We start from the raw sequence: 23,946 nt of genomic DNA on the forward strand, positions 1-23,946 counted from the left end.
ATCCCAGCAGACTGCATTGAAAGCATATAGTGTGTGTAAATGCTAATTCCTTAAACCAATTATAAAACGCTAAGAAAAGAAAAACTTATTAAATAAACTGAAAATTGACTGGTTGAACCTGCACAAAGATATTTATGAACAGAACATTAAGCTCTAATATTCCAGTAATATTAACAAAATGGAAAAAGTCATCTCAATATAAATCGAGGTGAAAAGACCATTTAGTATTAGTAATTACAATCTACCATCTAATCGACAGACAAAGTGCAGATGGACTGATTGACTCTAGAGTTGAAAACAATGAAACCCCATAAAGTAAGGTCTTACAGACTATAAAAAAAGGAAAATAGAAAACAATAAAAGAATTATACAAAAGAAAAAAATCATAAGGAGATGAGCAAACATCAGGTGGGAGAAAGACTTTAGAATTTGAAGACATATAAAGGAAATTCCAGATGAGAAAGGGGAAAACAAGTTTAATAAAAGCTTCAGGATTCTAAAATATCAAGGCTAGCAAAAGCAAGCAAATCCCATGATATAATCCATGAAACTAACATTTTCAATTGAAAAAAGAATACCTTAACAAATATGCCCTAATAAGTATAAAATTCAACACCTATTATAAAATTGAAAAAGAAAAAGAAAAGAAAAGATTTTCATGAATGTCAAAGGAAACAGAGCAGGAATTATAGAAACTCACAGACAAGTAATGTTTTTGCCTTATATCCCATCCACCCTTATAATAACGAAAATTTTCAAGAATGTCTCTTCTGTGTGTTCTCTCTGCAGCTAATATCATAGATGGATTCTGTACAGCCTCAGCATTTGCTCCCTCCATAAGATACCTCCTCACGCCACATGAAACGGCACCGTACTCATCCCCATCTCTCATATCTCCAAGAGATGAATCATGACAAAGTTTGTTAAAAAAAAAAAAAAAAAAAACAGAGTTGAAATAGAATTATACAAGGGAAAAAGTGGTTAGAAAAGAATTCTTGATCAACCCATTGAAAAGAACATATTTAAGTACTATTTGGAAGTATTTTTAATGCTTAGAGTAAAAGAACATTAAAAACATTTATGGACAGTAAAGTTAAGAGAGAACAACAAAATTACAGGGAAACGGAAACCCATTTATGGACAGTAGGCTTGGCATGCTGGAAGTACTTTTAATGTCATAGTCTCATAGACAAGAAGTTTTCAAACGCTGAAACGAATTAACAAAGGTTCTGGAGAAATGCAAGAGAAAGTTACCTTGAACGGGATTGGATGGTGGTTGATGATATTGAGAAGCTCCATGAGTGAAAGAAAAGATTGAGAAAACAAGAAGCAGAGCCGGTAGAAGAAGGAAATGCTCTGATTTGATAAAGAGCATAGCGTTGTTTGCTTTGTTTTTTTACTTAGTACTTCACACGAAAAGCAATGGCCTTTATAGGATGTGTTCGAAGCGAGACATATACGCGCCGTTTTCGGCATCTTTCTCTTCGGCATTATTTGGATTTTCAGGAATTTGATTATTTTGATGTTTGGAAAAATATATAATTATTAATCTACCTATAGCTACGAATATGGGCTTTTTATTATCCTTTCCAAAATATTCTCATATACGTATTGTCTAAATTTCTTTACAATTTGCACGTTTTATTAGCAATACATCTAAATCTAAGTTCTCATCGGCCTTGCTTCCTTATTTACCAAATTTTATGCTATTGAGACTATTTGTAGTGTACGAGCTTAGCAAAGTTTAGTCGAGATTTGAGTTTACAAAGTATTTTCTTAAAAAAGAATTCATTGCAAGTGGTCACTGCTTTAAATGCCATCGGACCAAACTAGAGCAAGTATAGACAAGTGGTAGCAGATACGAAATGAGTACTAAATACATTAAAGAGCTGGCAATGTCGACATACCAAGCTAAGATAATTGTTACACATATCATAGACAAGGTCTGGATCGAAGAAATCCTGAGGATTAAATTAATATTTTAATATGAAATTTTTGTATTATTACAAAGTATTTGAATAAAATACCAAATTTTATGCTATAGATTCTCAACATGCATCGGTGCATGAAAACTTGGTGTCTATGTCCTTTTTTAAACGAAGAAACAGTTTCATGTTGTTGTGCCTTGCTTGTTCTTTGCCTGGCAACCTCTTTTAGCTACTTTATTTTCTTGGAAGGTGATTCTCTTTCTCTATTTTAGCCATCCACTATAGCCATCTCTTTTCGGATTGGCCTAGTGCCTCTTTGATATTCGACGGCTACCAGCAACTTTTTTTTTTTTTTCTCAGTGTTTGAACTGCCGCAAAGGTCTCTCAATGCGTTGTTTGTTTTTTTCTTTTTTCTTTTTCCCGCATTTGAATAAATAAAAAATAAAAATAAAAACTAGAGGGGACGCGTTCTGCCTCACTCTTTATACTCATTAGCTATGTTTGGCAAGAGTCAGGTCCGGCACCGTAGCTGGAACGGCACTGTTCCAGTTACAGTGCCAACTGACACGTGGCAGCAGAAATTGATTTTTTTATCTTATTTTTTTAAAAAAATCAAAATATTAAAAAAAAAAAAAAAATTGGCCAAAATGGGGTGGCCGGACCATCGGACCACCTCCAAATGCACCCGTTTCCTTTTTTTTTTTTTTTTTTTTTAATTCGAGTAAAAAAAATTAAGATAAAAAAATCAATTTCTGCTGCCACGTGTCAGTTGATACTGTAGCTGGAACAGTGCCATTCCAGCTACAGTGCCGGGCTTGGCTCTTGCCAAACATAGCTATTAGACTAGACGCGGTCAATTTTCAATACCCCTTTTTGTCATGATGTTCCTGTTTGGCCGCTTGGGCATATACTTGGTTTTGGCTTTATGTAGTAGGATTTTTATTTCTGCAATTTGATCCTTAAACTGTACTCATTCGTGACGGGCTGGGAACTTCTACCCTCCACTTCACAATAGTAATAATAATAAAAATAAAAATAATAAAATTAGTAATGTTGGAAACAATCCAACTCTATTGACTTACTAGATACATAATGGGCCTTTAAGACCAATACTAGTCTACCATAAGAATAATGGAGCCCACAACTTTCTGCACTCTTAGTTCAAGTTGAAATAGAAGACATATATAATCTAGGTCTAACTCTACATCTTAGCCTATAAATAGGCATTTACCCAGGTATAAATTCTCAATTGAAATTTTGTGCGAGCATACAATTTTCCTAAGAGACTAACCTAAGCATCAAAGTGAGACTCGTCGACACTTCGCCAATGAGTTTTCTTAACGGTTTATTGTCTGGCAGACAAGTAATAATAACATGTATGTCATTGTATGATACATTTGGTGCGCTGAATCATGATGTACAACAGAACTATGATCAAAATATATTAAAAACATTATATATCCATCAACACATAAATTTAAAAGAGTAATTTAAATATAAGGATTTACATAGATAATTTTATTAGTTAATAACAAATTGAAAAATAAATGAATCCAAAGATTTGATTGAAACTTTTCACGAAAGAAAGAAAGAAACAATTTGCAATAAAGTCACACTTGTTATTGGAGAAACCATGCAAAACTGCAAATTCCAGATGTGAAGACACTATATATCAAGGAAAAAAACCGATGACCAGGCCATTAATGTCCAGCTCGATATCTTCAGTTATTCCTTAGCTATATAATATTAATATCTTTAAATAAAATTATATAATTATTCTTACCATCAACAGCCGGCCAATCATGTAAATAAAAAGCCAAACTTCATGGACATAGATATTGTTTTTCTGGTCTTATTAGTTAGAAAAAGATAATTAAATCACTGTACGTGTCCTCTTGACTGGAAGGACGCGAGTGTTAATATAAATAGAGCAAAACGCTTGCAATGTCATCAAGAGCAAGACCAAAATTGCAGCGAGCAATGCGAGAAACTGCCAAGGGTCAAAAACGTAAACCTTCAACAATATTCCAACTTTAACCCTCCATTTCCCACTGTAATACTTGTTCACGTCTTCAATCACCTTGTCTAAAAATGGCACTTTCGTCAATCTGATAGACTTGCTCATCCCATTCCACAGGCTCGCCACCTCCCCATCGCTCTTCAAACGGTTCAAAATGATCCCTCTTTCTCTAAGCGCTTTCACATCATTCTCCGTGTCGATAATCCCGTTCATCAATTCTGTGTAACGCGTAAAAACCAACGGCCCCGATGCGTTTGAAGCCTCGTACGCTACCAAGTTTCTCAAAACCACCTCCGTGTTAACATCTAGAGTGACGGTGGGAAGGTAAAAAGTGGAGGTTTTTACGTCAAAAGAAACGGTTGAGACGCCGCCGTTTGTGGGTGCGAAGCAGAAGCCGGCTCTTGTGAGCTCAGTTACAGAAGGGATTGTGATTTCCTCTACCAGCGGTGGTCTGCTGACGTCATTTTCCGGCCTGGATTCTTCTCTATCTTGTGAGAAAAACAAATACTCAACGGGTTGCTTTAACATTGCGAATCCGGGGAGGTTGGAGAGGATTGTCAGAGGAAATTTTAGGATGAATTTTACGGCTTTAGATATTATTACCTGCTTGATAAAACGAACTGGGCCGCGGTTTAATTTTGAAATTAGCTTCCAAATCTCATGCAGGAGTTTTTTTACGTAAGAGCTTGAGTCGGCAGAAGATGTTTCCTTGCCATGCACGTCAAGTTCGATAATTTCCGACGGTTCTTCAATTTTGGGCACGATCATGTTGTACAAAAGGTCTAGCAAGTGCGCGCTTTCTGAAGCTTCCATGATTATGATCAGCTTGAAGGGTGAAAGCTCTTTGCAAAACCCAATTAAAATTGAAAACAACGTATCATTTGCAGACTCTAGTGAAGAGAATTGGAATTCTAATATCTTCCTCAATACAAACAAAGGAATTTGATTCTCCAGCATTATCATGTCTCTAAGAATTGCATTGTCGACCAAGTGTGACATCCTAGAGGAAGCTCTAATTCCTTCTTTGGTGGCGTAGAATTGAAGGAACCGAAGCAAGAAAGACGCATCAATGGCCATCATCCACGCCAACGTTTCGCCATTGAAATGCAAGTACTTGTGATAGCAAGCTCGGATCCTTGGCTCAACCTTTATCAATTGGTCAACGAGATTATGGAACTTGAGGGTTTGGAAATGTTTTTGGGTGGTTTTTGCTGCTGCTAGCTTATACCTTTCCATCTCAAAGAGCTCCGGGCGCCAATAGTGGTAAGGGCCGAGAGAAACTTGCTGTGGAGTGTAAGAATCTGGATGAGTGGAGAGAAGAGCTTTGGGGACGTTGAAAATGCAAACGGGGAGTTCGCCGGAATATTCCTGATCATCAAGCTGATCTTCTTCGAGGGTACGACGGATCTGAATGACCCATTGGAGCTCATCAAATTTCGGGTCGAACTGTGATGACATTGTGATCAAAAGCTTTTGGTTTGGAGCGGTGAGGGAGATTGGAGGATCTTTAAGTCCATTACCATAGACATTACTGTCATTAATTAATGAACTTCAATATATATATATAACGTGCATGCTTATTAATTAATTAATGGTCATCTAATTAATTTGGACCGTTAAATCACACTTGTTATTAATGGTTAACAAATCTTAACAATTGATCTAAAAAAGCCCATAAGTAAATTTATTATTCATTTTGAAAATCTTTACAACAAAACCAAGAGAGAAAGGATAGGTTTCTATTTTATTGGCTTGGGAGGAAGTAGAAGAAGGGTGATCACTAATTTGGGGGTTTCTCTACAGTTGTGGAAAGTACAAATAACTGAAAATTTGAGAGGTAATTGTTTTTTCATATCTCCATTAATGGTGTGGATATCAAGTTTGTAGGTATGAAATGAACGAAGAACAACTCAGGCATTCGAGATTATTTACTCACATATATGTGACTGCAATATAATCTTGTGACATTATCTAAAAAAGACAAAATAAATAAATATAACATATTTGCTTGAAATTATCCTGTAATTTTTCCTTCAAATTAAAAAAAAAAAGGTCTTTTCACGTAAACTCCGGTGTTTTTTTGTGTGATTGATTTGCTTTATGATTAAATAATTATGGTCTTGTCTCGGAATTTTTTATTTGAATATTTTTAACTTTTAAGGACTGCTTGAAATTATTTGTTAACTAGAATTCACATACGATTAGGTTATGATGCAACATATATAATAAAAATAATGGTTATGGTCATAGATTCATAAGATAAGGTGATTTTTTGGTACAATTATATACGATCAAGTTGTTGTGAAAACTACCCCACCAATCGCATTTTAGTGTTACATTTCACGTGAAGTTGTAACAAGACTTGAGAAAGAAAGATTTGGACGCAAAATATACTATGCGATTACTTTTCCTTTGACTTTATAACACAAAGGAAGGAAAAAAACAGAACAGCTAAGAATTAGTGAGTGTTGTGGGGTTGATATGAAGAAAGCGACTGCAGCTGTAAACCGAGCAAAACGATTGCATTGTCATCAAGAGCAGGAAAAAAATTGCAGCAAGAAATGTGAGAAACTGCCAAGAACCAAACACGTAAATCTTTAAGATTTTTCCCACTTTAACCTTCCATTTGTAACCGTGATACTTGTTCACATCTTCAATCACCTTGTCTAAAAATGGCACTTTCGTCAATCTGATAGACTTGCTCATCCCATTCCACAGGCTCGCCACCTCTCCATCGCTCTTCAAACGGTTCAAAATGATCCCTCTTTCTCTAAGCGCTTTCACATCCTCCTCCGTGTCGATAATCCCGTTCATCAATTCTGTGTACCGCGTAAAAACCAACGGCCCCGATGCGTTTGAAGCTTCATATGCTACCAAGTTTCTCAAAACCACCTCCGTGTTGATGTCTAAACTCACTGTGGGGAGGTAAACTGTGAGTGTCTTGGCGTCGAAAGAAACGGTTGAGACGCCGCCGTTTGTGGGTGTGAAAAGGAAGCCGGCTCTTGTGAGCTCAGACACAGAAGGGATTGCGATTTCCTCCACCAGCGGTGGTTTGTTTGAAGTTGAAGCCTCGTTTTCCGACTTGGCTTCTTCTTTATCTTGCGAGGAAACAAAATACTCCACAGGTTGTTTTAAGAGTGAGAACCCGGGAAGCTTGGAGAGGATTGTCCATGGCAATTTTACCAGGAGTTTTATTGGTCCAGATACCAACACCTGTAAGAAATTAAATGATAAAATTAATTAATTAATTTTTTTTTTTTTTTTATATATATATAAGATGTGGGATAAATATTAATTTAACATTTTTATTAAAGTAAATGTCCTAAATTTGAATTTGCATATGGTTTTGGTTGTTTATTTCTTATTTTAATTAAATATTTCATATGTTTACCTCTAAACATTTGAAAAATAATGTTTATATGTACCCATTATCCCCCTTTTATCCCTTAGAGTGCTGATGTGACATGGTTCCCATAGCATTTAGAACATGCAGATTTATTTTTTGGTTGGGAATAAAGTTGCATGAGTTTTGCGGATGAAATGGGATAATAGGGTGATGAATAGAATTACTTGAATTTGAATCTAATGTAAAGGTGGGTGTAATAATATAAATTAAATGATTAAATTAACCATTTTCTATAAGTTTAAGGCCTTATTTGGTACACGGGTAGAAAAAAATTAATAACTATTACTAAGTATAAGAGAAGGTGGAATGGAAAGATTAATCATATTCCTTAGTTCGGTGACAATTATACATTTGCTCTCATTAGAATTGTGTCAAAATTAAACAACTACCCAAGACATCAATACCAAAGTAATTAATAATAATAATTTAAAAAAAAAAAAAAAAAATTGAAAAATTGATTTGAACATGGTTTAGATCTTTATTTTTGGTGTTCTTTCTTTGGTTTAATTAGTGGAGCCTTTGCGAATAGACGTGAAGAACAATGTTTGTCTACATTAAAATGCAATACGTTTTAATGTAGATTTAGGTTCTTTTAGTTCCAGTTTTAGCCTAGAAATTAAAATGGTTTTTGTTTGATGTTTTTTATGTGATTGGGCTAATTAGAAGAGCATACATGAGGGACAAAGTTCTTCTACGTACGTTAAAAAGATATGCTTTTTAGTGTAGATTTGAGTTCTAGTTTTAGTTTTAGCCTATAAATTAAACTGGTTATAATTTGAATGTATTAGTTCTAAAAGGTTTTCAAAGGATTTGTTTTGCTTATAACTATTTATTAGAAAACTAAAATTATTTCTTTCCCTAGTTTTAGTTTTTGTTTTGCTTTTATGTTGGTAGAAAAATTAATGAGAGAGTTTTACTCCAAACTAGGTTAAAGGAACTTCATCCAACTTATTCTATAAAAATGACATGTGACATTTGAACATGTGAGATGCATATATTTTTTTAATAGCAGGGATAAAGTTAGAATAAATAATATTAAAAACTCATGTGCATCTCACATGTTAATAAAAAAAAAAAGACACATGTCATTTTCATAGACTGAGTTGAAAAAAATTCCTCCAACCCAATTTGGAGGAAAACTCTATCCAAAAATAAAAATAACAATAATAATAATGGTTTTTGGAAAACCCATTCCATTATTCAAATAATTGTTATTCCTCTTTTCCTTTTTAGAGGCTAGGGATAGGTGGGAATAGCTCTTTTAAGGAATTGTAAGCAACCAAACAAAAGAATAGTTATATTATGGAAATAGCCATTTTATTTCATGGTCTATTCTATATACCAAATGGGTCTTAGGACTTGTTTGAGATTGCGTTTGAAAGTTTAAAAAGTACTTCTAGTACTTAAAAGTCATGCCAAACATAAGTTGGCATGTTTAGTAAAAAATTTCAAAAATACTTTTTTAACTTTTTATCTCTAAAAATTGTCAAAATGCACTTTTGACAAAAAGTTTAAAAATGAAAATTTTGCCAAAAAAACGCTCTTTGATTTAAAAACTATATTTTCTAAAAGCAATCCCAAATAATGTGTCACCATTTTATAAGATTTATTATTTTAGAAAGTATATCACAAACTCATGAAATAGTGACACATCATTAATTTGGAAACCAACATTTAAAAAACAAATTTAGAATACGTAGCATTTCTCTTTAAAATAAAGTAGCTATTTAAAAGTACCTTCTTAAAAAGAAATTTTGGGCCGCGGTTTAATTTTGAAAGCAGCTTCCAAACCTCATCGAGGAATTGTTTCACGTAACTGGAATCTGCAGAAGATTTCTTCTCCCCTTCCATGCCTTCATTACGATCATCCACGCCCTCAATTTCGATTACTATTGCCGGTGACGATGGTTCTTCCATTTTGGGCACGATCATGTCGTACAAAAAGTCAAGCAAGTGGGCAGCCTTTGACACTTGAATATTCTTCGACACATCTTCCGCCAGCTTCAAAGGCGAAAGCTCTTTGCATAACCCCATTAACATGGCAAGCAACACGCCGTCGGCAGACTCCTGCGACGAGAATTGCAACTCCAACACCTTCCTCAACACAAACAAAGGAATTTGATTCTCCAGCATTATCATGTCTCTGAGAATTGCGTTATGCGCCGACTTGGCTCCGCCGCTGTCGACCAAGTGTGACATCCTGGAGGAAACTTTTCTCAGCACTTTGCCTTCTTCGATGGCGTAGATTCCAAGGAACTTGAGCAGGAACGACGCGTCGACGGCCATCATCCACGCCAACGTTTCGCTGTTGAAATCCAAGTACTTGTGGTAGCATGCACGGATCCTTGGCTCGTGCTTTATCAATTGGTCAACCAGATTCTGGAATTTGAGGCATTGGAGTTGCTTTTGGGTGGTTTTTGCTGCCGCTAGCTTGTATCTCTCCATCTTATAGAGCTCTTGGCGCAAACAGTGGAAAGGCCCAAGAGCAACTTCTTGTGGAGTATAAGAATCTGGGTCACTCGCCAGAAGGGCTTTGGGGACATTGAAGATGCTTACTGGGGCTTCGGCGTCAGCATCATCATCATCCTCCGGCTCTTCTTCGAGGGCTCGGCGGATCTGAATCACCCATCGAATCTCGTCAAATTTGGAATAAGATTGAGATGGCGTTGTTGCGGGTTGGGGAGAGGCTGAAGAAGCCATGTGTTTGATTTTGTTCTAAGAGAAGATTTTGGTGTAATGAATGATGGGAGGGAGTTGGAAGAGAACGAGGCTTTTATTGGCATAATTACATTATTAATTAACTTTAACAATAGTTCTTTACTTCTTTGTATAAACAATTAAGCAAATGCGTTTTTCACATTTGTAGTATTTTACATCTAAGAAGCATCTTTCATGAGCAAGACTGCAAGAGTCACCTACTTTTTTCTCTTCCAGCCTAATGAAGTAGAGATCACTAGTTCAAATCTCCTTCCCCCTTTTATGCGGACATGTCAAAAAAAAAAAAAAATCAGATAATTAATAAACAAATGTTTACTATCTTATAAGGGAAGGCTACATGTGTTTAATGTGCTATTCTTATGCCTGTGATGAATAAATATATATAAACATGTGGGTCAAGAAAAAATTCATCATTTTCCTGACATTTACCTAACACTAGGCAAAAAATAAAAAGAAAACATAGTTGTATATATGGGTCCAGCCCCATGAGGGCACAAGAAACCACATGAAAACCACATGAGACGGCGAAAAGAACCAAAAAGAGAAAGAAAACAACTACAATTTGGTCTTAATTACACCAGTGTAATTTAGAAATCATTCATACTTATATCAATTATTTTCTCCATGTAATCAAGGGTGTGGTCTAGTGGCATTTGGGTTGTCTTAGTGAGGGTTAGATTCTAAGGTTATTAGCCTGTTTGTTTGTTCCTTTTTATTTTTTATTTTTTTGGACATGATCCACATAAGGGAAGGGGAGGATGATTCGAACTAATGACCTTGGCTTCATTAGGCGTAATCCACCGCCGATTGAACTATCCCTTAGAGACATAGGTTATTAGCTTGTTCATTGACTGTGTTTGGCAAAGGAGTGGAGCGGAAAGAGGACCTAAATACCCAAAACCCTAAAAAATTCCTCTCAAAATCAACTCCAATATTTTTACTTTTTACATCACATCAATCATTTTTTATTATTATTCAAATAAAAAAAATCATTACAAAACAATTTTTTTTTTCTTCACTTTTTTTATACAAAACATTCTTACTGTTTTCTCTTAAATCAATCAAATCTGCTACAATTCTGGTCTGTTTCCTTTTTCAAGTCCTTTACCAAACTCACACCCCTAGAGTTCTTTGTGGACTGGTGTTAAGCTATGGCTCAATCAGTTTTGAGGAACTGCCTATGGTTCCTACTATCTAGACCATTTCTGAGTAATGCCCAATAGGCAAGTGCTATCATGATCACGTCCGAATAGAATAGTCACTTTAGTTATCCTTAGCTTTATATATATATATATATATATATATATATATATATATATATTCACATGTTGAGGAGTACTGTGGTTTACGGTTGGGAGAAAGTACAAGAAAGGAGGGTTCTATCTATATTTGTTTGTATACTTGTGATGAAATTGTTACCAAAACTATCTATTATTCTGGTGTCATGTTTCACATGTAGCCATAAGAAGAGTGTAGAATAAAAGTTTGGATGCAAACTTTGTCGCAACTTTAACACCAAATGAGTCTGTAACTTGTCGGCTCTTTCCAAACAGTAGTTAATGATTACTATAGCGTGGCTGCTACTCAATTGTAGGCCCTTCATTTATCTCATGTTTTGCCAAGTAAGAGAAGTATTTGAAGTCACCTTGTTTTAGATGACTTCAAACATGTGGAATTCACATATTCTCCTTTATTTTAATTATCTATAACAAGGTTTGTGCACTCTAAATTTACAGGGCTTTGCCTTTTGGGTTCTACTAAGAGGTTACATGACAGCTACATGATTGTTTGTGCTATTTGGAATTTTTTTTCAATTTATTTGGATTGTTTTGAGTCATGCCTAGACGAGTAGTCAATCTGTATGCTTGTAAGTAGATTGCTGACAACATTTGGAGTGCTGCTCTTTGAAAGATGGTGTCTTCGTGCCTTTTGTAGTGTATATGGAGGAAAATAAATAATAGATATTTTGAAGACTGTGATAAGACATTAGAGGAGATTAAGTCATTATTTTTTGACACACTGTATTTTTGTTGATTAGTTATCATGATTTTCTTGTTCTTTTTGCCCCTATTAACTATGTAGCTTCTCTTACATATTTTTATGTACTTGAAGAGCCTTACGCTTCTAATGATATTTTGCAATCCCAGTTAGAGTTCCAACTTCTAGTACCATCAAAATATCATCTGATGCTCATAGATTCATAAAATCTTTAAATGGAACCTTTTTTTTAATTTTTTAATTTTTTACAAGTAATTGAAATATCAATAAAAGTGCAAAGCACAACCAAAGTACATAGAAAATATACAAGAAAATGCATAAATAGAGTTAAAAAAAAAAAAAAAAAAAGTATAAGAATATCATTAAAACTAATCACCAGCAGAGCTAAAAAAAGTAGTTGTCCAATTAAAAAGAGAATAAAAAGACTCTAGCTCCTCCAACGTCCTCTCTCGGTCCTCGAAATTTCTATCATTTTTTTGTTCCTCTATAGACACTATAAAGGCAAGAGGGCACCATCTTTCATGGACAGCATTCCGAGAGCATCCACCTGTCCACAACGAGCAAACAAATCAATTACCCGACTAGGCATAACCTAAGACAACCCAAAGCGACTGAAGATAATATTTAATAAGGCGTAAACAACCTCACAATAAAGAGGAAGATGCTCCATGGGCTCTCCATTCATTTTGCACATGCAACACCTTATTTATTTATGTCGGGGAACCTTAGGACCCTTTGGACCCACCTCTGCAGAGTAAACTCCAATCCCGTGCATTGCATCCTCAGAAGTTTTCCTACGCAGAACTGGTTAAATCACTGGCTTTTCACCAGGGGTAGGGTCCCAAATGATTGTTTGCACCCATGAGGTGTTGAACCTTAGACCTTGAAGGGATGATACAAGACCAAGGCCTCCACCACTTGGGCCAACCCCTTGGGGTTAAAATTGTCCACAAGCAACACCTATCGACCACAATGACATGCTGCTTACTAAAATTGTCCACAATAAGAATCTTTCCTAGGGCCGTTGACCAAGTGAAAAAAAGCCTCTCAAAAGAGCCTTAGTCCGCCAAATACTCTTCCAAATTCCAAGGGAAAGGAAAGCCATCTTTACAAGTAAAGACCCTGTATAATGAGCTAACATCAAACATCCCTTCGTGTAAAGGGAGCTATAAAATCTTATCTTCTCCTTCCCATCTCACTCTACGAGAATATAACAAAGTGAAAGAAGGAAGCCAAGGCAACCACCTTCCAATTATGTATTACTTTAATAAAGCTAACATTCCACTCAAGGAAACCACTAGAAAAGTCCAAATGAACTACAACTGAAGCATCCTTCACACGAGCAATGCTATATAAATCCGCCAATGCTTCCTTAAGGGTCATCTCTCTGCATCTCACATCATCCTATAACCTGATCTTGGACCCATCGCCCAGCTCAAATTTGGTATGGCTATAAAACAACCTCCACCCCCTCTTTATATTCTTCTATAGCCCTACACCATGCGGCCAGGGGGATCAATCAAACACCACCTGCTCCAAGCACTACCAAATTTAGAGTCCATAACAACTTTCCACCATGCCTCTCTCTCATGGACATAGCGCTATAACAACTTCCTTAAAAGGACCCGATTGAGCATCCTCAAGTTCTAAATCTCCAAACCTCCCTAAAAAATAGGATAACAAACATTGGACCAACTAACCATGTGATATTTAAATTCGATTTGCCACACCAGCAGTAGGGGGAGAAAGAGACAAGAAGTACGCAGGTAAGTTGGAGAGAGTGCTCTTTATATGCATAACCCTACCACCCTTAGACAGATACATCATTTTCCAACCAGCTAACCAACTCTCAATCTTTTCAACAATATCATCTCAAATAGACTTGGCCTTGTAACAGACCCCCAAGGAAAGAGCCAACACATCCACGTTACCCACAAGAACCAAAACTAACTTAGCCAAATTCACCTTCAATTCCTAAGACAACTTCAAAACATAAGAATAAAACACGCAGATAGCGAAGATGATCAGGGTTGGCCCCACAAAATACCAAAGTATCATTCGTGAACAACATGTGTGAAGTATTTACCACCTCAAAGAGCCTAGTTCCCATTGTGAAACTTAAGAGAAGAGCCCTGTCAATAGTAGCTATAAGCATTTTACTTAATGCTTTAATGACAACAACAAATAGAAGAGGAGATAGAGGGTTTCCTTATCTCAACCTGTGAGAGCTATTGAAGAAGTCAAAAGGAGTGCCCTCCACCAAAATGGAGAAGAGCACCAAAGAGATACAATGCGCTTTCCAAGAGCACAATTTCTCCCTAAAATCGCACATTCTCAGCATATACAATAAGAACTTCCAGTTGACATGACCATATATGGCTTCTCAATATCCAACTTGCAAGAACCCCTAGTTCACTAGATTTGAGTCAACTGTCCAAACATTTGTTTTCTATAAGAATGGAATCTAGGATTTGCCTACCTTAATAAAAGCATTTTGGGGCTTCAAATAACCTTCTCCATGACCCTTCTCAATCTATTGGCAAAGACTTTGGCAATGATCTTATAAACTCCACTCACAAGACTAACGGGCCGAAAGTCCTTAATATCAATCGTCCTAGGTTTCTTCGGGGTGAGCGCAATAAACGTGGCATTAAGGCTTTTTTCAAACTTACTACGAGCATAAAAGTCAAGGAACACCCCCATGGTGTCTGTCTTGGTCACATTCCAGCAGTCTTGGAAGAAAGCCATGAAAAAAAAAAAAGCCATAAGGATCTAGAGCCTATCTCTATTCTATTCGTACCTTTCATCACCTTTAGAACCTCTCTCTCCTCAAAGAGATGCTCCAACCAAAAGGTCTCATCTGCATCTATAGAGTCGAAGGCAAGGTCATCCAGCTTAGGTTGTCCACTGTATGGTTCTGAAAATAAGGTCTCATAGTACTAAACCACATGATCCCCGATAATCGGTTGGTTAGAAGAAACTAAGCTGTTTAAAGACAGCGGCTCTACGAAATTGAACCTCATGTTCGAGTTGGCTAGTTGATGAAAAACATTTGTGCATTTGTCATCTTCTTTTAGCCAAAGAACCCTTGACTTTTCTCTCCAACCAATCTCCTCCTGTAGAGTAGTTTTTTCCAGCTTACTGATAACCAAGCTTTTCCTCAACTTCTCTTCAACAACTAACACTCTCTTTTCTTCCAATCTATCACGGGCGCACAATTCTTCCAAAAGAGCTTTTTTATGGAAAAACTGATGACCGGGCCATTAATGTCCAACTCGATCTTCAGTTATTCCTTTGCTATATAATATTAATATTTTAAATAAAATTATAATTATTCTCATCAACAACACCGAGCGAAACATGTGAAGAAAAGCCCAAACATCATGGAAATAGAGTAAAAGCCCCCACAACACAAAAGAAGAAACAGGATATCATAAATAAATAAAAAAAAAAGAACCCCAAACAAATCTTATTTTAAGAAAATAAAGACAATATTGTCATTGTGCCATTCCCAACAAAAAAAAAAAAATAATTAAAAAGGCACACAAACTTATAGAAATTGCTTTTTCTGGTCTTATTAGTTAGAAAAAGATAATTAAATCACTGTGTCCTCTTGACTGGAAGGACGCGAGTGTTAATATAAATAGAGCAAAACGCTTGCAATGTCATCAAGAGCAAGACCAAAATTGCAGCAAGCAATGCGAGAAACTGCCAAGGCTCAAAAACGTAAACCTTCAACAATATTCCAACTTTAACCCTCCATTTCCCACTGTAATACTTGTTCACGTCTTCAATCACCTTGTCTAAAAATGGTACTTTTGTCAATCTGATAGACTTGCTCATCCCATTCCACAGGCTCGCCACCTCCCCATCGCTCTTCAAACGGTTCAAAATGATCCCTCTTTCTCTAAGCGCTTTCACATCATTCTCCGTGTCGATAATCCCGTTCATCAATTCTGTGTACCGCGTAAAAACCAACGGCCCCGATGCGTTTGAAGCCTCGTACGCTACCAAGTTTCTCAAAACCACCTCCGTGTTAACATCTAAAGTGACGGTGGGAAGGTAAAAAGTGGAGGTTTTTACGTCAAAAGAAACGGTTGAGACACCGCCGTTTGTGGGTGCGAAGCGGAAGCCGGCTCTTGTGAGCTCAGTTACAGAAGGGATTGTGATTTCCTCCACCAGCGGTGGTCTGCTGACGTCATTTTCCGGCCTGGATTCTTCTCTATCTTGTGAGAAAAACAAATACTCAACGGGTTGCTTTAACATTGCGAATCCGGGGAGGTTGGAGAGGATTGTCAGAGGAAATTTTAGGATGAATTTTACGGCTTTAGATATTATTACCTGCTTGATAAAACGAACTGGGCCGCGGTTTAATTTTGAAATTAGCTTCCAAATCTCATGCAGGAGTTTTTTTACGTAAGAGCTTGAGTCGGCAGAAGATGTTTCCTTGCCATGCACGTCAAGTTCGATAATTTCCGACGGTTCTTCAATTTTGGGCACGATCATGTTGTACAAAAGGTCTAGCAAGTGCGCGCTTTCTGAAGCTTCCATGATTATGATCAGCTTGAAGGGTGAAAGCTCTTTGCAAAACCCAATTAAAATTGAAAACAACGTATCATTTGCAGACTCTGGTGAAGAGAATTGGAATTCTAATATCTTCCTCAATACAAACAAAGGAATTTGATTCTCCAGCATTATCATGTCTCTAAGAATTGCATTGTCGACCAAGTGTGACATCCTAGAGGAAGCTCTAATTCCTTCTTTGGTGGAGTAGAATTGAAGGAACTGAAGCAAGAAAGACGCATCAATGGCCATCATCCACGCCAACGTTTCGCCATTGAAATGCAAGTACTTGTGATAGCAAGCTCGGATCCTTGGCTCAACCTTTATCAATTGGTCAACGAGATTATGGAACTTGAGGGTTTGGAAATGTTTTTGGGTGGTTTTTGCTGCTGCTAGCTTATACCTTTCCATCTCAAAGAGCTCCGAGCGCCAATAGTGGTAAGGACCGAGAGAAACTTGCTGTGGAGTGTAAGAATCTGGATGAGTGGAGAGAAGAACTTTGGGGACGTTGAAAATGCAAACGGGGAGTTTGCCGGAATATTCCTGATCATCAAGCTGATCTTCTTCGAGGGTACGACGGATCTGAATGACCCATTGGAGCTCATCAAATTTCGGGTCGAATTGTGATGACATTGTGATCAAAAGCTTTTGGTTTGGAGCGGCCGTGAGGGAGATTGGAGGATCTTTAAGTCCATTACCATAGACATTACTGTCATTAATTAATGAACTTCAATATATATATAACGTTAACGTGCATGCTCATTAATTAATTAATGGTCATCTAATTAATTGGGACCGTTAAATCACACTTGTTATTAATGGTTAACAAATCCTAACAATTGATTTAAAAAAGCCCATAAGTAAATTTATTATTCATTTTGAAAATCTTTACAACAAAACCAAGAGAGAAAGGATAGGTTTTTATTTTATTTTATTTTATTTTTTTGGCTTGGAAGGAAGTAGATCGAAGAAGGGTGATCACTAATTTGGGGGTTTCTCTACAGTTGTGGAAAGTACAAATAACTGAAAATTAATTTGGGAGGTAATTTAGATTCTATGTAGCTAGCGTTAATTTTTTTTTTTTTTTTTTTTCTGTGACAATATTACGAAAAGTAATTTTGGTGAGAAAGTGCCTTTGCAAGTCCTTGATAATTTGATTTTCTTTGTGTTGTTTTCATATCTCCATTAATGGTGTGGATATCAAGTTTGTAGGTATGAAATGAACGAATTCGATCAGAACAACTCAGGCATTCGAGATTATTTACTCACATATATGTGACTGCAATATAATCTTGTGACATTATCTAAAAAAGATAAAATAAATAAATATAACATATTTGCTTGAAATTATCCTGTAATTTTTCCTTCAAATTAAAAAAAAATAATAATAATAAAAAAAGAAAAAAAAAGGTCTTTTCACGTAAACTCCGGTGTTTTTTTGTGTGATTGATTTGCTTTATGATTAAATAATTATGGTCTTGTCTTGGAATTTTTTATTTGAATATTTTTAACTTTTAAGGACTACTTGAAATTATTTGTTAACTAGAATTCACATACGATTAGACTGTGATGCAACATATATAATAAAAATAATGGTTATGGTCATAGCTAGATTCATAAGATAAGGTGATATTTTGGTACAATTATATACGATCAAGTTGTTGTGAAAACTACCCTGCCAATCGCATTTTAGTGTTACATTTCACGTGAATTAAGTTGTAACAAGACTTGAGAAAGAAAGATTTGGACGCAAAATATACTATGCGATTACTTTTCCTTTGACTTTATAACACAAAGGAAGGAAAAATGAATGTGTTAACTTGTCTCATGCATGCATGTTATCTCCTAAAATCATACATATACACATCAATTCGGGTTTTGGGACCTAGCTGATTTTTTTTTATTTTTTTATTTTATTTTATGAAGATATAGCTGATGTGCGGGTTTTGATGAAGATATAGTTATATACACCAATAACTCACTCACATTTTACTGAGTTGATGTGGTTGTGTCCTTCGACCTTTAAATCTTTTTTTTTATTTTTTTTCTAAACATGGACTTATCTTAAAAAAGAATGAGTATTACCACATCAGCCCATAAAAAAATAAAAAATTTAAAAAGCCACCAAACTTGCTTAGGAAATAAAGAAAGTGGATTTTCTTACAATTACAATCTTTCATGACAAACACATAATACAATATATATTCTTGTCACCATTCATTCCCAAATCCCCCAAAAAATATACAAATAAAAAAAGCAAGCACCAACCAACTTTCTTTAAACAGGGTACACAAACTTATAGAAGTTAGAATACTTATGGGAATTTTTTTTTTTTTTTTAAAGAAACCTCTGCTAAAAAAAAAAAAACCTGAACAGCTAAGAATTAGTGAGTGTTGTGGGGTTGATATGAAGAAAGCGACTGCAGCTGTAAACCGAGCAAAGCGATTGCAATGTCATCAAGAGCAGGAAAAAAATTGCAGCAAGAAATGTGAGAAACTGCCAAGAACCAAACACGTAAGTCTTCAAGAATTTTCCCACTTTAACCCTCCATTTGTAACCGTGATACTTGTTCACATCTTCAATCACCTTGTCTAAAAATGGCACTTTCGTCAATCTGATAGACTTGCTCATCCCATTCCACAGGCTCGCCACCTCTCCATCGCTCTTCAAACGGTTCAAAATGATCCCTCTTTCTCTAAGCGCTTTCACATCCTCCTCCGTGTCGATAATCCCGTTCATCAATTCTGTGTACCGCGTAAAAACCAACGGCCCCGATGCGTTTAAAGCTTCGTATGCTACCAAGTTTCTCAAAACCACCTCCGTGTTGATGTCTAAACTCACTGTGGGGAGGTAAACTGTGAGTGTCTTGGCGTCGAAAGAAACGGTTGAGACGCCGCCGTTTGTGGGTGCGAAATGGAAGCCGGCTCTTGTGAGCTCAGACACAGAAGGGATTGCGATTTCCTCCACCAGCGGTGGTTTGTTTGAAGTTGAAGCCTCGTTTTCCGACTTGGCTTCTTCTTTATCTTGCGAGGAAACAAAATACTCTACAGGTTGTTTTAAGAGTGAGAACCCGGGGAGCTTGGAGAGGATTGTCCATGGCAATTTTACGAGGAGTTTTATTGGTCCAGACACCAACACCTGTAAGAAATTAAATGATAAAATTAATTAATTTTTTTTTTTTATATATATAAGAGTAAGCTTTTGGGATAAATATTAATTTAACATTTTTATTAAAGTAAACGTCCTGAATTTGAATTTGAATATGGTTTTGGTCGTTTATCTTTTATTTTAATTAAATATTTCACATGTTTATCTCTAAACATTTGAAAAATAATGCTTAAATGTACCCCATTATCCCCATTTTATCCCTTAGAGCACTGATCTGACATGGTCCCCATAGCATTTAGAACATGCAGATTTATTTTTTGGTTGGGAATCACGCTACATGAGTTTTGGGGATGAAAGGGGATAATATGATGATGAATAGAATTACTTGAATTTGAATATAATGTAAAGGTGGGTGTAATAATATAAATTAAATGACTAAATTAACAATTTTCTATAAGTTTAAGGCCTTATTTGGTACACGGGTAGAAAAAAATTAATAACTATTACTAAGAATAAGAGAACGTGGAATGGAATGATTAATCTGTATATTCCTTAGTTTGGTGACAATTATACATTTGCTCTCATTAGAATTGTGTCAAAATTAAACAAATACCCAAGATATCAATACTATAGTAATTAATAATAATAATTTTTCAAAAAAAAAAAAAATTGAAAAATTGATTTGAACATGGTTTAGGTCTTTATTTTTGGTGTTCTTTCTTTCGTTTAATTAGTGGAGCCTTTGCGAATAGACGTGAGGAACAATGTTCGTCTACGTTAAAAAGCAATACGTTTTAATGTAGATTTAGGGTCTTTTAGTTCCAGTTTTAGCTTAGAAATTAAAATGGTTTTTGTTTGGTGCATGTTCTTTATGTGATTGGGCTAATTAGCAGAGCATACATGAGAGACAAAGTTCTTCTACGTTAAAAAGATATACTTTTTAGTGTAGATTTGAGTACTAGTTTTAGTTTTAGCCTATAAATTAAAATGGTTATAATTTGAATGTATTAGTTCTAAAAGGTTTTCAAAGGATTTGTTTTGTTTATAAAGACAAAGTTTTTCTCCAAACTAGGTTGAAGGAACTTTCTCCAACTCAGTCTATAAAAATGACATGTATCATTTGAACATGTAAGATGCACATATTTTTTTAATAGCAGGGATAAAATTAGAATAAATAATATTAAAAACCTATGTGCATCTCATATGTTATTAAAAAAAAGACACATGTCATTTTTTTAGACTGAGTTGAAGGAAGCTCCTCAAACCCAATTCGAAAGAAAACTCTATCCAAAAATAAAAATAACAATAATAATAATGGTTTTTGGAAAACCCATTCCATTATTCAAAGAATTCTTATTCCTCTTTTCCTTTTTAGAGGCCAGGGGATAGGTGGGAATAGCTCTTTCAAGGAATTGTGAACAACCAAACAAAAGAATAGTTATATTATGAAAATAGCTATTCTATTTTGGGGTCTATTATATATACTAAATGGGTCTTATGGCTTGTTTGAGATTGCGTTTGAGAACTTAAAAAGTACTTTTAGTACTTAAAAATCCACGCCAAACATAAGTTGGCAAGTTTGGTAAAAAATTCTAAAAATACATTTTTAACTTTTTAATTCTAAAAATTGCCAAAATGCATTTTTGGCAAAAAGTTTAAAAATGAAAATTTTGCCAAAAAATGTTCTTTGACTTAGAAACTTTATTTCTCAAAAGCAATTTCAAATGATGTGTCACCATCTCATGAGATTTATTATTTTAGGAAGTATGTCACAAACTCATGAGATGGTGACACATCGTTAATTTGGAAACCAATTTTGAAAAACAAATCTAAAATACGTAGCATTTCTCTTTAAAATAAAGTAGCGATTTAAAATTACCTTCTTAATAAGAAGTATTGGGCCGCGGTTTAATTTTGAAAGCAGCTTCCAAACCTCATCGAGGAATTGTTTCACGTAACTGGAATCTGCAGAAGATTTCTTCTCCCCTTCCATGCCTTCATTACGATCATCCACGCCCTCAATTTCGATTACTATTGGCGGTGGCGATGGTTCTTCCATTTTGGGCACGATCATGTCGTACAAGAAGTCGAGCAAGTGGGCAGCCTTTGACACTTGAATATTCTTCGACACATCTTCCGCCAGCTTCAAAGGCGAAAGCTCATTGCATAACCCCATTAACATGGCAAGCAACACGCCGTCGGCATACTCCTGCGACGAGAATTGCAACTCCAACACCTTCCTCAACACAAACAAAGGAATTTGATTCTCCAGCATTATCATGTCTCTGAGAATTGCGTTATGCGCCGACTTGGCGCCGCCACTGTCGACCAAGTGTGACATCCTGGAGGAAACTTTTCTCAGCACTTTGCCTTCTTCAATGGCATAGATTCCAAGGAACTTGAGCAGGAACGACGCGTCGACGGCCATCATCCACGCCAACGTTTCGCTGTTGAAATCCAAGTACTTGTGGTAGCATGCTCGGATCCTTGGCTCGTGCTTTATCAATTGGTCAACCAGATTCTGGAATTTGAGGCATTGGAGTTGCTTTTGGGTGGTTTTTGCTGCCGCTAGCTTGTACCTCTCCATCTCATAGAGCTCTTGGCGCAAACAGTGGAAAGGCCCAAGAGCAACTTCTTGTGGTGTATAAGAATCTGGGTCACTCGCCAGAAGGGCTTTGGGGACATTGAAGATGCTTACTGGGGCTTCGGCGTCAGCTTCATCATCCTCCGGCTCTTCTTCGAGGGCTCGGCGGATCTGAATCACCCATCGAATCTCGTCAAATTTGGAATAAGTTTGAGATGGCGTTGTTGTGGGTTGGGGAGAAGCTGAAGAAGCCATGTGTTTGATGTTGTTCTAAGAGAAGATTTTGGTGTATTGAATGATGAGGGGGGGGTTGGAAGAGAACGAGGCTTTTATTGGCGTAAGTACATTATTAATTAACTTTAATAATAGTTCTTTCCTTCTTTGTATAAACAATTAAGCAAATGCGTTTTTCACGTTTGTAGTAGTTTACATCTAAGAAGCATCTTTCATGAGCAAGAGTCACCTACTTTTTTCTCTTTCCAGACGTATTAATCAGATTATTAATGAACAAATGTTTACTATCTTATAAGGGAAGGCTACATGTGTTTAATGTGCTATTCTTTATATGCTTGTGATGAATATATATACATGTGGGTCAATAAAAAATTCATCATTTTCCTGACATTTACCTAACACTAGGCAAAAAATAAAAAGAAAACATCGTTGTATATATGGGCCCAGCCACATGAGGGCACAAGAAGCCACATGAAGAGACGCATGGGACGGCGAAAAGAACAAAAAAGAAAAAGAAAACGATTACAATTTGGTCTTACACCAGTGTAATTTAGAAATCATTTATATTTATATCAATTATTTTCCCCATGTGATCAAGGGTGTGGTCTAGTGGCACTTGGGTTGTCTTAGTGAGGGTTAGATTCTAAGGTTATTCGCTTGTTCATTGACTACGTTTGGCAAAAGAGTGTACCAGAAAGAGGATTCAAAGACTCAAAATCTCAAAAAATTCCTTTCAAACTCAACCTCAATATTTTTACTTTTTACATCATATCAATCATTTTTTATTATTTTTCAAATAAAAAAATTATTACAAAACAATTTTTTTTTTTTTTCTTTCATGCAAAACATTTTTACTTTTTTTTTTTCTTAAATTAATTAAATCTGCTACAATTTTGGTTTACTTAATTTTTCAAGTCCTTTACCAAACACACCCTTAGAGTTCTCTGTGGACTGGTGTTAAGCTATGGCTCAATCAATTTTGAGAGAATGCCTATAGTTCTTACTATCTAGACCCTTTTTGAGTAATGCCCAATAGACAAGTGTTATCGTGATCAATTCCAAATAAAATAGTCACGTTAGTTATCCTTGCCTTTATATATATATATAAAATTTATATTCACATGTTGAGGAGTACTGTGGTTTACGGTTGGGAGAAAGTACAAGAAAGGAGGGTTCTATCTTTATTTGTTTGTATACTTGTGATGAAATTGTTACCAAAACTATCCATTATTTTGGTGTCATGTTTCACATGTAGCCGTAAGAAGAGTGCAGTATAAAAGTTGGATGCAAACCTTGTCGCAACTTTAACACCAAATGACTCTGTAACTTGTCGGCTCTTTGCAAACAGTAGTCAATGATTACTATGCTAATCTGGCGTGGCTGCTAC

General features: G+C 35.9%; 5 protein-coding genes across 5 annotated transcripts in view; all 5 read right to left on the reverse strand.

The window, feature by feature from the left end:
- Positions 1–3,801: 3,801 nt before the first annotated feature.
- Positions 3,802–5,406, reverse strand: LOC132188007 (putative UPF0481 protein At3g02645). The gene has a single exon (XM_059602425.1). It carries the CDS (start codon positions 5,404–5,406, stop codon positions 3,802–3,804), a length of 1,605 nt encoding a protein of 534 aa, XP_059458408.1.
- A 993-nt stretch (positions 5,407–6,399) lies between these two features.
- On the reverse strand, positions 6,400–10,054 carry LOC132188008 (putative UPF0481 protein At3g02645). The gene is made up of 2 exons (XM_059602426.1): positions 9,092–10,054; positions 6,400–7,161 (listed from the first exon to the last, which is right to left on the reverse strand). The coding sequence occupies exons 1-2, from the start codon at positions 10,052–10,054 to the stop codon at positions 6,400–6,402; spliced, it is 1,725 nt and encodes a 574-aa protein (XP_059458409.1).
- A 2,473-nt stretch (positions 10,055–12,527) lies between these two features.
- Positions 12,528–23,946, reverse strand: part of LOC132187413 (pentatricopeptide repeat-containing protein At1g80550, mitochondrial) — a 16,716-nt gene continuing 5,297 nt past the window's right edge. The window contains exon 2 of the mRNA XM_059601714.1: positions 12,528–12,617. The gene's annotated coding sequence lies outside the window, so the exon portion shown is untranslated. The remainder of the gene's footprint in view (positions 12,618–23,946) is intronic.
- Positions 15,671–17,266, reverse strand: LOC132188009 (putative UPF0481 protein At3g02645). Its single transcript, XM_059602428.1, has one exon. The coding sequence runs from the start codon at positions 17,264–17,266 to the stop codon at positions 15,671–15,673; it is 1,596 nt and encodes a 531-aa protein (XP_059458411.1).
- On the reverse strand, positions 19,010–22,580 carry LOC132188010 (putative UPF0481 protein At3g02645). The gene is made up of 2 exons (XM_059602429.1): positions 21,621–22,580; positions 19,010–19,771 (listed from the first exon to the last, which is right to left on the reverse strand). Exons 1-2 carry the CDS (start codon positions 22,578–22,580, stop codon positions 19,010–19,012), a joined length of 1,722 nt encoding a protein of 573 aa, XP_059458412.1.

This window comes from Corylus avellana, chromosome ca7 (assembly GCF_901000735.1).
Source record: "Corylus avellana chromosome ca7, CavTom2PMs-1.0".
Classification (NCBI taxonomy): domain Eukaryota; kingdom Viridiplantae; phylum Streptophyta; class Magnoliopsida; order Fagales; family Betulaceae; genus Corylus; species Corylus avellana.